Source organism: Choloepus didactylus, chromosome 3, assembly GCF_015220235.1.
Source record: "Choloepus didactylus isolate mChoDid1 chromosome 3, mChoDid1.pri, whole genome shotgun sequence".
Taxonomy (NCBI): Eukaryota; Metazoa; Chordata; class Mammalia; order Pilosa; family Megalonychidae; genus Choloepus; species Choloepus didactylus.
In genome coordinates, this window is record NC_051309.1 from 215,751,336 (window position 1) to 215,768,600 (window position 17,265).

The window sequence follows — 17,265 nt, forward strand, 5'->3', positions numbered from 1 at the left end:
TTCTTCTGCCATTTTGCTGGTTAGTCTTTGTAAGTCTTATACCTTTTTTTTTAATCTTCGTTTTATTGAGATATATTCACATACCACGCAGTCATACAAAACAAATCGTACATTCAATTGTTCACAGTACCATTACATAGTTGTACATTCATCACCTAAATCAATCCCTGTCACCTTCATTAGCACACACACAAAAATAATAAGAATAATAATTAAAGTGAAAAAGAGCAATTGAAGTAAAAAAGAACACTGGGTACCTTTGTCTGTTTGTTTGTTTCCTTCCCCTATTTTTCTACTCATCCATCCATAAACTAGACAAAGTGGAGTGTGGTCCTTATGGCTTTCCCAATCCCATTGTCACCCCTCATAAGCTACATTTTTATACAACTGTCTTTGAGATTCATGGGTTCTCTATTAATATCCATATTGTATCCATACCGAATCTCTCAGCATTTGTTTGTCTGTGAAAAATTTAAGCTCTCCCTCAAGTTTGAAGGAGAGCTTTAGTGGATAAAGTATTCTTGGTTGGAAATTTTTCTCACTCAGAATTTTAAATATATCATGCCACTGCCTTCTCGCCTCCATGGTGGCTGCTGAGTAGTCACTACTTAGTCTTATGCTGTTTCCTTTGTATGTGGTGAATTGCTTTTCTCTTGCTGCTTTCAGAACTTGCTCCTTCTCTTCCATGTTTGACAGTGTGATCAGAATATGTCTCGGAGTGGGTTTATTTGGATTTATTCTATTTGGAGTTCGCTGAGCATTTATGATTTGTGTATTTATGTTGTTTAGAAGATTTGGGAAGTTTTCTCCAACAATTTCTTTGAATACTCTTCCTAGACCTTTACCCTTTTCTTCCCCTTCTGGAACACCAATGAGTCTTATATTCAGATGTTTTATATTATCTATCATATCCCTGAGGTCCGTTTCGATTTTTTCAGTTTTTTTCCCCATTCTTTGTTTTATGCTTTCATTTTCCATTCTGTCATCTTCCAGGTCACTGATTTGTTGTTCAGCTTCCTCTAGTCTTGTACTATGAGAGTCCAGAATCTTTTTAATTTGGTCAACAGTTTCTTTAATTTTCATAAGATCGTCTATTTTTTTATTTAGTCTTGCAATGTCTTCTTTATGCTCTTCTAGGGTCTTCTTGATATCCTTTGTATTCTGTACTATGGTCTCATTGTTCATCTTTAGTTCTTTGAGTAGCTGCTCTAGGTGCTGTGTCTCTTCTGATCTTTTGATTTGGGGCTTGGGCTTGGGTTGTCCATATCGTCTGGTTTTTTCATATGCTTTATAATTTTCTGTTGTTTTTGGCCTCTTGGCATTTGCTGAACTTGATAGGGTTCTTTTAGGATGTGTACACCAATTGAAGTCCTTATCTCTAATTTGTCAGATCTACAGCTTCCTGAAGTACACTTTCTCTAACTAACCAGCAGGTGGTGTCCACGAGCCACCTGTTCTCCACAAGCCAGTTCTCCCCTGCTTTGCCTTTGTGGTGAGTGTGGGAGTGAGTCTTGTGGGGTTCAATTGGTGTACCAAGCTTGCGTGTGTAGTTGGTGTTGCCCACCCTGTATATGGGGCGTGTTACTGGGCAGTCAGGGAGTGGGGGTGGCTCTAACAATCAAATCTCCCTGGTGATCCTGGGGTTTTAAAGCTGCTGCAATAGTCTAATCCTTCAGTTCAGTCCTGCCACAGTGGTAACACAATATTGTGAACGTAATTAACGGCATTGAAATATATGTCTGAATATGGTTAAAGGGGGAAATGTTAGGTTGTGTATAAGGTACTAGAATAGAAATAAAAAAAATATCCATGGAACTGCACAGTATACCCAGTGAACCCTAAGTTGAACTATAGTGAACTATAGTTTACTGTAAGTGAACTATAGTGAATAGTATACAGTTATAAAAATATGCTTTCATGAATTGTGTAACAAATGTTCCACTCCAATGCAAGGTGTTAATAATAGGGTGGTATATGGGGAATCCTGTATTTTATGCTTGATTGTTTTGTAAGACCACTACTGCTCTCTACAAAAGGCCCCATTTAAAAAGTACAGGTAATTTTTTTCTCCTAGAATAATACTTATTTTAAAGTCTTTTTTTTTTAACTTAATTTTTCCAGGTCATTTAGTGCTACGCTTCTTTTCCCAGCATTCTGTTTAAATATTAGGTATTGTTATTTGGGTCCTTATTTTATGGGTTTCTTTTGTGTGTGTTCTCAACCTGTTGGACATTTGATTACCGGGGACTGCCAAATTATTGTGAAGTTTCTTCAGATCAACCTTGGCAATAAACTGAATAGCTTATAGGACACAGCTTTTCAGATGCATATAGATGCTATTTGTAAAATGCCTATTTCTTGAAAGATACTACAACCATAGTAGATTTTTGTAACCTTTTTAAAATCTGTAGATACAAAAAACAAGTACTGTTGCTTACTGTGCAAAATTTTTCAAAATTCCAAAGGAGCCCTTATACTCAAAAAGTTGGGGCAACATGTTTTGACTTTGTTCTTTTGTTTAGGGTGTTGGGTTTTTGTTCAAATCTGTTTATCTCTCTTGTGTATCTATATCTGTTTCATATATATATCAATAATGTAAATTTATAAATATATATTGTACATTTTTCTATTAGAGAAGAAGAAAAGGAAGTTGTCTAAATCTATCTAGTTTATAGGAAATTTATTTTGTAGAAAAGAGGTTGTGTTGTCAATACTAAAAGTTAATGTTTAAAATACCTTTTTAAAAAAAATGCATTTATCTTCCAAGGATAATGAAAAGGATGTATCTTACGTAATTGAAAGTGATGAAGACTTAGAAATGGAGATGCTGAAGGTATGTTTAAAATTATGGAAAAATTACTTCATTTTCTTTCCAAAGCACATTTAATTAATTAAAATATTGCTTAATTCTAAACCAGAACCCATCATAATGAGATTGCTATCAATGTTGTAACATTAGATTTTATATTTTCTGATTTATGTTTCTTTATACCTTTTTTGGTGTATAAGTAATGTTTTAGAAGCAGTATATTGGTATTTTTCCATATGTTTTCTGTTTTCCCTCTTTTATCATTTTCTTTTAAGTTTTTCTTGGAATGTGGAAAGTGATTAAGTTCTTCGGTATTGAAATAGATTTCTTCCCATCCTGTGTATTCTCTTTTTATTTGGAAGTTCTATTCTTAATACAATCAGTATTTTTATTTACTTTCTTTGGTTTTATTTAATATGGATATTATATAGTTATTTCCTAGATTATTCTAGAGTTGAAAATGGTTCACTTTCACCCTACTTTCATTATAAAAGTTGACAGTAGTATTTTGTAGTTTATATATTTTCTACCCCTTCTCCCAACCCCCGGTTTCTTTAGACAATATTTTTAAAAAGCCAGTTTTGCCAAATTAAGTGAGAAATGAAGAAAAATGGAGAAGTTCACTGTTACGCATACTTTTTATTCCTCATCTTATGTTGATGTGAGTTTTTTCTGTGAAATGAGATTACCTTCTTGATTCTTCAGTGTTTGAGACAGAGTAAAGGGTAGTGAATAAGAATGTGGACTCTGAATTCAGATGTGATTTTGAATCCCAGCTCCTTCATTTATTAGTTGTGTGACTTTGGGCAAGCCTCTCTGATATCGGTTAATAGTGGTAATTACTACATAAGGTCTTGCTTACAAAGAGCTTAGCATAGAGCTTGGCATTTAGTAAATGCTTAACAAATATTAGCTAATAATATTAGTAAACATAAATAGTAAATCATATTCCTTTATTAACTGTTTCTCTGAGGAGTGCTGTTCAAATAGTGCATTTATAAGATGCTAGTGGACTTCTACAAACACAAGTCATATTTTGAATCTTTTAAAAGGCAACCTGGATGCCCATATTAGAGAACTTTATTTCTTAAATGCTTTTCTAACTATGTTTGTGAACTTAAATTTAAAAAGATCAGAAGCAGTCACTTTTTTTTCTCTTTTCTAAGCCTGAGATAAGTACACTTTTTCCCTCTAACCTTTAAAATACAATTTATTAATTGGAAGTTTTAATAAAAGGGGAAAATGAGAACCACAGTTGAATTATCGTTTCTGTCACTTCTCAGTAAAAGAATTTTACAGCTAAACAATTTAAAAATGTTCTATCATGCTTGGAATAAATAATCTTCCTTATCTTTGGGGCAGTGTCAGATATTGTCAAGTCAAAATAAAAACAACTTTCCTTCAAACTTGTAATATTCCTTTCATAAAATTTTTTGAAGCTTTTATTTTATTGGACAATTTCAAAGCACATTTATAGTTGGCTAATAGTGTTTAAACCTTACTGTTACTCAAAAAGAATGTGACAAACATGTAATATAGAGAAATTCATTACAAAAATAATATTAAAACCCACATTTACAGCTTGGGACTAGAAAACATTGAAGTGTAGTAAAGGAAAATATTTAAAATTATCCAAATACAAAGTTTATGGTAGCTTTTCCAAGGGATCGTTCATTATATGCCATTAATGAACCCTGTTTATTCTGGAAATATTCCGTCTTTGGCCTTGTGCCTTGGAAACCATTCTTGAGCATGTATTTAAAGTGGAGCACACGTGTTCTTTTGTGCTTGCACATCTGCCAGCTTTGAACAAAATTGTAGTCTCTGTTAATAATACTCTTTGTGTTTGGTGAAAAAGATACGACAATGTGAGTGGTTTTGCTTTAAAAATTTCTTTTTAACTTTCAGTCTTTAGAAAACCTAAACAGTAGCATGGTAGATCCAATTCATTCTAAATGCTTAGAAATGGAAAGAAAGCCGGGTCTTCCTACTGATGAAGATGATGAAGATGAAAATGAAGCTGTTGAAGAGGAAGAAGAAGTTACTGAGGGTAGGTACTGAAATATGTGTGAAGTGACTCACCTCTAGTAACCATCGCTGTCTTTAGAGTCCAAGTTTTAAACTTTTTGAAGGTCATGGACTTTGTGGCATACAATTAATTACATCAAAATGTACCTTTAAATCCCTTAGTGTGTTGGTCTCCATAAAGCTCAATCTTACCATTTATAAAAATAGAATAATAGAAATACGGTGTCATGTGGTAAATGAGGCTCGGTGAAACTTCTCATCTTCAATTTTATAATTAGTGTCTTAATGGCAGTCATAAAAACCACTCATTAATTACTTGCACTAAACACCATTGTAGGTGACGTAGATAACATAGTGTCTGCTCTTCAGGAGCTTATCTTTTTTTTTTTTTTTTTTTTTTCATTTTTATTGAGATTGTTCAGATACCATACAATTATCCAAAGATCCAAAGTGTACAATCACTTGCCCGTGGGTACCCTCATACAGCTGTGCATCCATCACACTTAATTTTTGTTCAATTTTTAGAAACTTTTCATTACTCCAGACAAGAAATAAAGTGAAAGATGAAAAAAGAAAAAAAGAAAAGGAAACTCTAATCCTCCCCTATCCCTAACCAACCCCCCTCAATTTTTGACTCCTAGTATTGATATAGAACATTTGTTACTGTTTATGAAAAAATGTTGAAATACTACTAACTGTAGTATATAGTTTGCAATAGGTATGTATTTCTTCCCTATATGCCCCTCTATTATTAACTTCTAATTGTATTGTCATACATTTGTTCTGGTTCATGGAAGCGATTTCTAGTATTTGTACAGTTGATCATGGACATTGCCCACCATAGGATTCAGTTTTATACATTCCTATCTTTTGACCTCCAACTTTCCTTCTGGTGACATATTATGACTCTGAGCTTCCCCTTTCCACCTCATTCACACACCATTCGGCGCTGTTAGTTATTCTCACGTCTTGCTACCAACACCCCTGTTCATTTCCAAACATTTAAGTTCATCCTAATTGAACATTCTGCTCATACTAAGCAACCACTCCCCATTCTTAAGCCTCGTCCTATATCCTGGTACCTTATATTTCATGTCTATGAGTTTACATATTGTAATTAGTTCCTATCAGTGAGACCCTGCAATAATTGTCCTAATGTGTCTGGCTTATTTCACTCAGTATATTGCCCTCGAGGTTTTGTCATCGACCCATTTTTTTTAATATGGTTTTGTTCACTCACCATACATTCCATCCCAAGTAAATACTCGAAGGTTTTCTGCATGGTCATACATTTATGTGTTCACTACCTTCACCACTATCTATATAAGAGCATCTACATTACTTCCATAAGGCAGGAGGGAGAGTCAAAGAAGGTAGAGAGGCAAAAGAAAGAGGGAAAAAAAGAAAATGACAGCTAGGAAGCAGCAAAAGGAAAAATAACCTTAAATCAAAGTAGAATAAAGAATCAGACAATACCACCAATGTCAAGTGTCTAACATGCCTCTCCTATCCCCCCCTCTTATCTGCATTCACCTTGGTATATCACCTTTGTTACATTAAAGGAAGCATAATACAATGATTCTATTAGTTACAGTCTCTAGTTTATGCTGATTGCATCCCTCCCCCAATGCTTCCCCATTTTTAACACCTTGCAAGGTTGACATTTGCTTGTTCTCCCTCGTAAAAGAACATATTTGTACATTTTATCACAATTGTTGAATACTCTAGATTTCACCAAGTTACACAGTCCCAGTCGTTATCTTTCCTCCTTTCTTGTGGTGTCTCACGTGCTCCCCACCTTCCTCTCTCAACCGTATTCATAGTTACCTTTGTTCAGTGTACTTACATTGTTGTGCTACCATCTCTCAAAATTGTGTTCCAAACCACACACTCCTGTCTTCTATCACCCTGTAGTGCTCCCTTTAGTATTTCCTGTAGGGCAGGTGTCTTGTTCACAAAGTCTTTCATTGTCTGTTTGTCAGAAAATATTTTGAGCTCTCCCTCATATTTGAAGGACAGCTTTGCTGGATACAGGATTCTTGGTTGGGGGTTTTTCTCTTTCAGTATCTTAAATATATCACACCACTTCCTTCTTGCCTCCATGGTTTCTGCTGAGAGATCCGCACATAGTCTTATGAAGCTTCCTTTGTATGTAATGGATTGCTTTTCTCTTGCTGCTTTCAGGATTCTCTCTTTGTCTTTGACATTTGATAATCTGATTATTAAGTGTCTTGGCGTAGACCTATTCATATCTCTTCTGTTTGGAGTACGCTGCGCTTCTTGGATCTGTAATTTTATGTCTTTCATAAGAGATGGGAAATTTTCATTAATTATTTCCTCTATTATTGCTTCTGCCCCCTTTCCCTTCTCTTCTCCTTCTGGGACACCAATGATACGTACATTACTGTACTTTGTTTCATCCTTGAGTTCCCGGAGACGTTGCTCATATTTTTTCATTCTTTTCTCCATCTGCTCCTTTGCGTGTAGGCTTTCAGGTGTTTTGTTCTCCAGTTCCTGTGTGTTTTCTTCTGCCTCTTGAGATCTGATGTTGTATGTTTCCATTGTGTCTTTCATCTCTTGTGTTGTGCCTTTCATTTCCATAGATTCTACTAGTAGGTTTTTGAACTTTTGATTTCTGCCGTATACATGTCCAGTGCTTCCTTTACAGCCTCTATCTCTTTTGCAATATCTTCTCTAAACTTCTTGAACTGATTTAGCATTAGTTGTTTAAATTCCTGTATCTCAGTTGAAGTGTACGTTTGTTCCTTTGACTGGGCCATAACTTTGTTTTTCTTAGTGTAGGTTTTAATTTTCTGTTGTCTAGGCATGGTTTCCTTGGTTATCCAAATCAGGTTTTCCCAGACCATAACAGGCTCAGGTCCCAGAGGGAAGAAATATTCAGTATCTGGTTTCCCTGAGGGTGTGTCTTAGAAAATTGCTCCACCCTTTGATGCCTCGGGTCACTGTGCTTTTCTGCCCAGCAGGTGGCGCCTGTCAATCTATAATTCTTGGCTGGTGTGAGGAGGTATGGCCGTGTTCCCCCAGGCTCTGGGGTCTGGTTCTGAATGGAAAGGGCCCCACCCCTTTCCTCCTAGAGAAGACAGACCCCCCAGGTGGAGGTCATTAGCATTTCAGTAGTCTCACTCTCTGCTTGTGCTGTCTCCGCCCTTCCCCGAGTCACAGCCCTGGAAACTTAAAATGACTGGGGCTTTCTCCACTGAGCCAAAAAAGAAACAGATAGTCCCCTTCAGACCCAGTCAAGGTGACCCTCCGGCTCTCCAAGGTCAGTCGTCACCCAAAGCCTCTGTCTGTTTTTTGGGGCTGCGTACCTGTAGTGAGCAGTTCACACTCGCTACTTAAAACCGCAGTTGGAGCTCAGCTGAGCTGTATTCGCTTGCTGGGAGAGAGCTTCTCTCTGGCACCACGCGGCTCCGCAGCTCGGGCTATGGGAGAGGGGGTCTCCCGACCTGGTTCCGCAGGTTTTACTTACAGATTTTATGCTGTGTTCTCGGGCATTCCTCCCAATTCAGGTTGGTGTATGATGAGTGGATGGTCTCCTTTGTCCCCCTGCAGTTATTCTGGATTATTTACTAGTTGTTTCTGGTTTTTTGTAGTTTTTCCAGGGGGACTGCTTAGCTTCCACGCCTCTCTATGCCGCCATCTTGCCCAGAGGAGCTTATCTTTTAAAACAAGTTGCCCAGTATCACTGTGTGTGGACTAATTTTAGACTGTATATGCTAATAGACGGTAAAGAATCTACTAAATGACCCTCCTGTTTTTTCAGTGGAAATGATAGTATTCATTGCGGTGAATTGCAGGGTCTTATAAAGTGGAACTCTCACTAGAGCTAGATTAATAATATAATATGGAAATTATATTTGAATATGATGTATATATGAATATGTTGAAAAATGTTTTCTTATTATATACAGATATTATTTCTTCATATCATTTTAGTTTTATGTTTAGAATTATATTTAGAACATTGAAATTATTAAATCTGAGCTATTTAATATAATGAGATTTTGAGTATTTAGTGATGTATCGTCTTGATTTTTTGCTTTGTCCCCTCTTGGCTATTACAAACCCTTCAACCATATGAACGAACAATGAAAATCGGTTGGATAAAACTAATACAACTCCATTGTGCTCTGCAGTTAGAATTTTGGTTAAAGATTTGGTGAACTGATAGCTAAAATGAAGATTTTATTTAAGCTGTGGACTTCATTAGAGATATGAATGTAATTTTTGATTACAATTAATTGGAAGTTACTTAAAAATTTGGATTCGTATCTTGTTTGTTGTAATTGGATCTAAACATCAGAAGTATAGCAGATTCTAGTATATCAGTTTTTCACAGCGCTGGCTAAGTGTGAACCACAACAAGAATTCCAAAGCTTAGTATTAAGTAGTGTTTAAAGTTTACCTGCTGTCATGACTGGCACCAAATATTTAAAAGTTTTCTACCATCTGAGGTAGCCATATGATGAGTCTGAGAAGATTAATGGCTCCTGTTTCACATATTTTAAGAATGCTTTAAATTGGAGAAAGCTAATTCTCCCATACATCCCACCCCCAAGTAGATGTTGGGTCTCAGACCCACAACTATGGCTTTGCACATAATATCTACCCTGTATTCTTGTTTCTCAAACTTGGCTGCACAATGGAATTACATAGGGCAGTTTAAAAACACTGACATCTGGGTCCCACTCTCAGGGATTTTTATTTAATTGGTATAGGTTTCTCCCAGGCATTAGGATTTGTAAAACCTCCCTAGGTGATTCTAATGTGTAGCTGTAAGTCAGGTTCTCAAATTAGGTTGCCCATCTAAATCACATGTGGGGAGCTGTAGAAAATTCTGATGCCTAGGTTCCAATGTTAGAGATTCTGCTTTAATTGTTGTTGGGTGCAGCCTAGGTGTTGGGATTTTTTAAAAGCTCCCCAGATCAGCTGATCTGTGAGGTTCCTTTCTAATTCTAACATTTGGTGATTCTACCTGAAAAAAATAGTTGTATAATTGTTTAGTTAATTGACTGTTTCCCAGCACTCAAGTAACTAGGTAGTTTTGGAGAACTAGGTCATAATGGTCTGTCCTTTTTATTGTTGTTGCTGATGGTGTGTGTCTGTATTTTATATTTTCTAATAAATTAGTTTTTCTTAATGGACAAAGTGGAGTAGCTGAACAGTTTATACTGGAGATCAGCAACCTTTTTCTGTTAAGGGCTGGATAATAAATACTTCAGGCTTTGCTGGCTGTATGGTCTGTGGTTTTTCCCCAAGGCTGTGCCTATGCACATTCTATTCTATCTACTGGGTAGACCTCCTCTTTCCTTCTTTGCCTGCCTAATTCCTACCAAAACTTCAAGGTGTGTTTAGGGCTCACCTCCTCAGGGAAACTTCATTTTTTAATTTTTTAATTTTTAAAATTTTTCTTATTTTATGCATTTTTTAATTGTGAACTTTAACATATATACGTAACAGTGATAACTTTCAAAGTACGATTTAACAAGTAAGCAAATTTCGAAGAAAGTTATGGGTTGAAGTTCCACAATTTCAGTTATTTCATTATTGTAAAATATAACATATATACAGAATGGTGTTGACTTTCAAAGTACAGCTCAACAATAGTTATATAGGTAATTAAAAAAAATGTTATGGGTCACAGATCCACAGTGGGAAACTTTGTTTATTCCCTGTGCCCCCTTTGCCCAGCAGATGCCCCTCCCATGTAATTTACCTACTCTTCCCTGTTATCTACATGGATCATAGCAGTTTTCACATTCTATTGTAATTGTCTGTTTATTTGTCTGCCTCCCATTTTACTGTGAATTTCTTGAGGGCAGCACCATGGTGTTTTGTTTCCATAGTGTAATGTTGGAATAAATGCTCAAAACTATATTGAAGGGAGAATAATGTTCTGACTGTGCATAAGATGGATTCAGTTTAAAAGATGGAAATCAGCAATCTATGGTACCTCTATTTTTCAAAATAAGCTAATAAAGTTATTTTCCCCCTCTACTGTAGTATACTTCTATTTGAACTTAAATGCCCATTTTATTTTATTTTAAGACCATTCATTGCCAGGACCCAATGAAAAACAAATGATTTGCCTCAAGACTTATTTTGGACATTCCAGTTTTAAGCCGTGAGTATTATCTAAGTTAATTAAATTACTTATTTGGCATTTTCTTCACAAAGGAAAAAAAGCAAAGAATCCATCTATTTAAGAGTAACAGTGCAGCTTTACTATAGTTTATCCATGCCCTATTGTATCTTTTAAGTGATTACAAAGTTATTTTGAAGTAATATTTATATAAAATTTGTTTATGCAAATTGTTTTTGTAAGCAAAGAAAAATGGTTTTCTTTTAGCATATAAATGTTCAGTGTAGACAGTGACTTAAATACATTAATAGATGAATTTTAATTTAATGCTGATTTGTTCTTCATTAAATAAGTATGCTTGTGTAATAGATGTTCCATACAACATTTTCAAGAACAGTGATAATGTTACCTATTGAACATACTCAAATGTATTTATATCAAAAGGAGCACATTAGTAGTTATTAAAATGAGGTAAAAACAGATGAGATGAAGAACAAGGAAATGTGGATAAAACTACGAAGAATGTAAAAATCTAGACTGGATTTAGCAAATCTATTCTGAGAATTTAAAATTTAATCCACTGAAGCATTTCTTTCAGTTTTTTCTTTTCATCTTAAATATTTTTAAAATTAAAGACTGTCCTACATGCAGAATAGTATACATACGTGTACAGATCAGTGAATTTTCACAAACTGTATAACCAGCACTTAGATCAGGAGTAGGTCATTATCAGCACACCAGAAGACCATCTCTTCTTGATTGATTTTTCCCTTAACATTTTATTGAGAAAATTTTCAAAGATACGGTTATAATGAAAGGATTTCTTTTTACTAAAAATGCCTGTACACCCACCACATAGATTGTACCGTTAACATTTTACCTTATTTGCTTTATCCCATATCCTTCTGCTTCTAGTCAACTCTATCCATTAATCCACCTAATTTTTAAATGCATTTTAAGGTAAATTGCAAACACCATTATACTTTCTTCTAAGTATTTCAGATACAAATCATTCGAGTTCAATATTTGTTTAGTTTTTTCTTTTGATTTACAATGAAATGAACTCACCTGTGTGTGCATTTGCAAATCTTGAATGAACACTTGCACACACCCCTGTAATCAAAACTCTTATCAGGATACAGAACATCACTATCAGCTGAAAAGTTCCCTTATTTCCTTTCTCATCAATCCTTACCCCTGGAGCTTTTCTCATTCTTTTAAAGTGTATTGGATATCCAGTATGAAGCTTGGATTTTATTTTATACTTCAGATATATGTAGTAAAATTTAATGCATACACCACAAGGAAACTCCTAGTTCGTTTAGTTTGAATGAGAAGCTGATCAAATTGAAATGTTTGTTTTAAAGTTCCAAGATTTTTATATGTTTACATTTAATGATCAAAAATATAAAAGAAATTCTTAGGGAGGAAATGAAAAAATTAAATGTGTTTCAACTTGTCCCTTGGGTTTTTATTAGTAAAATAAAATAGCTTTTTGCTTTTTGCCCTCAAGGGTTCAGTGGAAAGTGATTCATTCTGTGTTGGAAGAAAGAAGAGATAATGTTGTTGTCATGGCAACTGGTGAGTTGTACTTAAGCAAATAACCCAGTTCTTTAAAAAATAAAACTTGAGGGTTTTGAATTGCTTAATCTTTCATTAAACTCTCAAAATACAAATACAAATGGTGTAAAATATAGAAGAGATTGAACAGAGAATAGCTCTTATGAAGATAGTGTGTTAGTAATGACCATTCAGCACATACCAAGCACATTGTAAGAAGAAATTAAACTTTTAAGGGTTTGTTTTTGTTTATATTGGTGTATTCTTTTTATTTTAAGGTTATGGGAAGAGTCTGTGCTTCCAGTATCCACCTGTTTATGTGGGCAGCATTGGTCTCGTCATCTCTCCTCTAATTTCTCTGATGGAAGACCAAGTGCTCCAGCTTGAGTAAGTGATGTTTTCCTTGCCACATTATCCTCCTCCTTTTTCTTCCCTGGATGAAAATATCTGATCTATCATGTATGTTCAAATCGAGTTACCAGTAACACATTTTTGTAAGTTCTGCTTTATCTTTATTAGTAATACATTGCTTGTTAGTGAAAGAGCTTTACCCTCTTCATGATTTCTCTGTAATTCAAGGCTACCAGATGGCCTCTGCTGAATTTTTTTTAAAGCATTATTGCTTTATGCCAGTTTACATTTCATATCTGAAAATTCTTTTCTCTTTTTGTTACCCTTGCTCTTTAGCTTAGTATGAAGTATATAGGGGGATATTTTTAAAATATTTAAACTTCTTCAATGAGAACTTAATCTTTTTGAAAGACCTACTGTAAGAATCTGCCTTCTAATAAGGCCCTTGAAGGAATTTATTTATCAAATTAGTGGGTTACAAAAAAGAAATAGGATTACAAAGAGAGGAATATGTGTTACTGTATTTCTTTTTCTTTTCGCTTAAGAATGAAGTTGGTATTTGCAGTGCATACATGGCTCCAGAATATTTGTTTTTCTTCTTACAGAATGTCCAATATTCCAGCTTGTTTCCTTGGATCAGCACAATCAAAAAATGTTATAGAGGATATTAAATTGTGAGTAATTTTGTGATTTCTAATTATGTGGTCAGCTTTGTATAGTATATGAGAGAATTTTGCACACACAAAAGCATTTTATTTGGTTCATGAACAAAAGGATGATTTAAAGGAGTATTTTCTTTTGCAGTACACTAGCAGAACAGGTAATGTTAAAATCTTTCAAACTTAAAGAAATCTATTATTATTAGTACTTGGGCTGTAAGATTAACATTGTAATCATAGAATTGTAAAGTTTTGGTATTGGAAAGGAAATTGGAGAGTATCTAGTTTTGTATCATTTTACAGAGGAGGCAGCTGAGGCCCAGAGAAAGTAATTTTCCCAAAGTCATTCGTGAATTAGTTGCTGAGCAGGGACCAGAGTCTAGATTTCCTGCTTCCCAAGTCCCATCATGACATAATTTCTAATAAGAATAACATCTCTGACAGAAAGAAGAAATTTGCATGTATATTTATTAATACATCCTGTATATTGATTACATTATATATGTTTATTTTATATTAAGACAAGTACATACAAACATACATTCACTAAGTTTTGATAAATCCATACACATACATAACCCAAACCCATATCAAAATATAGAATATAACTGTCACCCTAAAAGTTCCCTCATGTCCCTTCCCGGTTGATCCTTCCATCCCCTTCCTGTTACCATTTTTTTCCACAATAGTTTAGTTTTGCTGTTCTAGAACTTCAGGTAAATGGAATCATACAGTATAAACTTTTTTGTGTAAGGTTTTTTTCATTCTACATGATGTTTTTGAGACTCCTCCATGTTGTTGCATGTATCAGTAGTTTTTTGTTTTGTTTTGTTTTATAATATTGAAATGGTATTCCATAGTTGGAATAATCCACAGTTTGTTTTACATTCCCTTATTGATAGACACCTTGGCTATCTAGTTTTTGGCTATTACTAATAAAGCTGCTGTGAACATTCCTGTAAAAGTCTTTTTGTGGACATAAGTTTTCTTTCTTTTAATCACCTTAATTGAGGTATAATTGACATAAAACAAATTTTATAAATTTAAAATGTACAATTTTATAAGTTTTGACAGTTTACACCCATGAAACCATTATCACGATCCAGAAAGTGAACATATCCATCACCCCCAAAGTTTCTTCATACCTTTTGTAATCCATTCCTTCAGCCCTTCCCTGCCCTCCTCACCCCTGTCACCACAAACACGGATTAGCTATCTGTCACTATAGATTAGTTTGCGTTTTCTAAAATTATATATAAATGGAATCAGATAGTATGTGCTCTTTTTTTGTCTGGCTTAAATCATGCAGCATAATTATTTTGAGATTCACCCATGTGGTTACATGTATCAATACTTCATTCTTTTTATTGTGGATAAATAAATGCCACAATTTATTTATCCATTCACCTGTTGATGGATGTTTGGATTGTTTTCAGTTTTTACTTATTATAAATAAAGATGCTATGATCATTTGTAAAAACTTCTTTGTATGCACATATGCTTTTATTTCATTGAGTAAATACTGGATCATGTAGTAGATAAGTGTTTGCCTTTTTTTTTAAATTGAGGTAAAATTCACATAACATGAAATTTACCATTTTAATCAATTTTAAAGTATACAATTCAGTGGCTTTTAATGCATTCGTAGTGCTGTGCAACCATCATCACTGTCTAATTTCAGAACATTTTCAATGTTCCAAAAGAACCCCTGTATGTATTAAGTTGTTACTCCCCAAGTTGTACCCTCCCCCTGGCCCCTAGTTACCACCAATCTACATTTTGTCTTTATGAATTTGCTTATTTTAGATATTTCATGTAAGTGGAATCTTATAATATTTGTCCTTTTGTGTTTGACTTATCATCAGCATAATGTTTGCAAGGTATATCTGTATTGTAGCATGTATCAGAACTTCGTTCCTTTTTATGGCTCATTAATGTTCCATTGTATGTATATACCATAATTTTTTGTTCAGCCATTCATCTGTTGGGTTGTTTCCACCTTTTGGCTATTGTGAATAATGCCACTATGAACATTGGTATACAAGTATCTGTACAAATTCCTATGTCCAATTCTTTTGTGTATATTTTACCTAGAAGTGGAATTGCTGGGTCATATGGTAATTCTGTGTTCAATTTTTCTGAGGAAACACCAAACCTTTCTACAAAGGCTGTGCCATTTTACATTCTTAGCAGCAGTTTACAGGGGTTCCAGCTTCTCCTCATGCTTGCCAACACTTATTTTCCTTTTTTTTTTTTTTTTTTTTTTTTAATAATAGCCATCCTAGTGAGTGTGAAGAGGTATTTCATGGTTGAGCATCTTTTCATGTACTTTCTCATTGGCCATTTGAAGTCTTCTTTGGAAAATGTCTATTCAAGTCTTTGCTTGTTTTTAATTTGGGTTGTTTTCCTTTTTGTTGTTGAGTTGTAGGTCTTCCTGAATTTGATAGTTCTTTGTATGTTCTGGGTACAAGTTACAAATATTTTCTCTTAGTTCATGGCTTCTCTTTTCATTCTCTTAACAGTTCTTTTGAGGAGCAGTAGTTTTTCATTTTAATAATGCCCAAATTGTCAATTTGTTCTTTTATGGATCATACTTCTGGTGTTGAATTGAAGAAATCTTTGCCTAACCCAGGGTCATAAAGATTTTTTTTTACATATTCTCCTAGAAATTGTATAATTTTAAGTTTTACATTTAGATATATAATTCATTTTGAGTCAACTTTGCATATCGTGTGAGTATTGATTGCAGTTTATTTTTCTTTTTTGCATGTGGATATCCAGTTGTTCTAGTCCATGTGTTGAAAATACTTTCCTTCTTCCACTGAACTGCCTTTGCTCTGCTGTCAAAAATAAATTGACCACATTATATGTGGACCTATTTCTGGGCTCTGTTCTGTTCTATTGCTCTATTATCTATTTTGATTGATGTCTTGATTACTATAGCTTTATTAAAAGTCTTGAAATCAGTTAGTGCAAGTTTCCTATTTTGTTCTTCCCTTTCAAATTGTTTTGGCTATTCTAGGTCCTTTATGTTTTTATAAACATTTAAAAATCATCTTTCATCCAGAATGCCTGCTGAGATTTTGACTGTGGTCACCTTGAATCTAGAAATACAAAGAATTAGCCATCTTTATAACTGTTATCACTGTTTTACACTGAAGAAATGAGCAGACTAAGTAAAGTAACTTGCCTAAGATCATTTAGCTTGTAAGAAGTAGAACTAATTTTCAAACCTGGCAGTCTGACATCAGAGCTTATTATTTATACAGCTTCCTTTGTTAATTAGAATACTGTCATTACTTTCATGGAGGTAAAGGCATAACTGTTTTGTTAGTAATTAATTCCTATTGAAAGCACAATACCTGGCTCATAGTAGACATTCAAATATTTGTTGAATTAATGGATTAAATATGGTAAAGTATTTTAATATAGAAAATTAGGTTTCATTTTATTTATCTTGATCTAGTCTTCATTTGTTAGAATGGAAAGGGTATTCTCTGTATCCTTTCCCCTAAACTTATCCTTTGTTGTAAATAATGTCATAATTAGGATTCTTTCTGTCCAGAATAGAAATTAACTCAAGCCAGTTAAGCAAGTACTGAATTTTGTATTAAGGATATAGGAATGTCTCATGGATCCCACTGAAAAGAAGTTAACAAATCCTTAGGAAGGGACTGGAATTGAGCACTGAAAATACAAAAATACAATAGGACTTTTAATTCTTAGTTAATTAGACATTTAATTCTTAATAGGAC

The 17,265-nt window shown here is 34.3% G+C and overlaps 1 protein-coding gene across 9 annotated transcripts in view; it reads left to right on the forward strand.

Moving 5' to 3' along the window:
- WRN (WRN RecQ like helicase) overlaps positions 1–17,265 on the forward strand; it is a 176,732-nt gene that overhangs the window by 78,219 nt on the left and 81,248 nt on the right. For all 9 annotated transcript variants that reach the window (XM_037831309.1, XM_037831310.1, XM_037831311.1 and 6 more), the window contains 6 exons: positions 2,768–2,833; positions 4,718–4,859; positions 10,907–10,982; positions 12,454–12,521; positions 12,779–12,887; positions 13,457–13,525. In XM_037831309.1, coding sequence (XP_037687237.1) covers positions 2,768–2,833; positions 4,718–4,859; positions 10,907–10,982; positions 12,454–12,521; positions 12,779–12,887; positions 13,457–13,525 — 530 coding nt within the window. The remainder of the gene's footprint in view (positions 1–2,767; positions 2,834–4,717; positions 4,860–10,906; positions 10,983–12,453; positions 12,522–12,778; positions 12,888–13,456; positions 13,526–17,265) is intronic.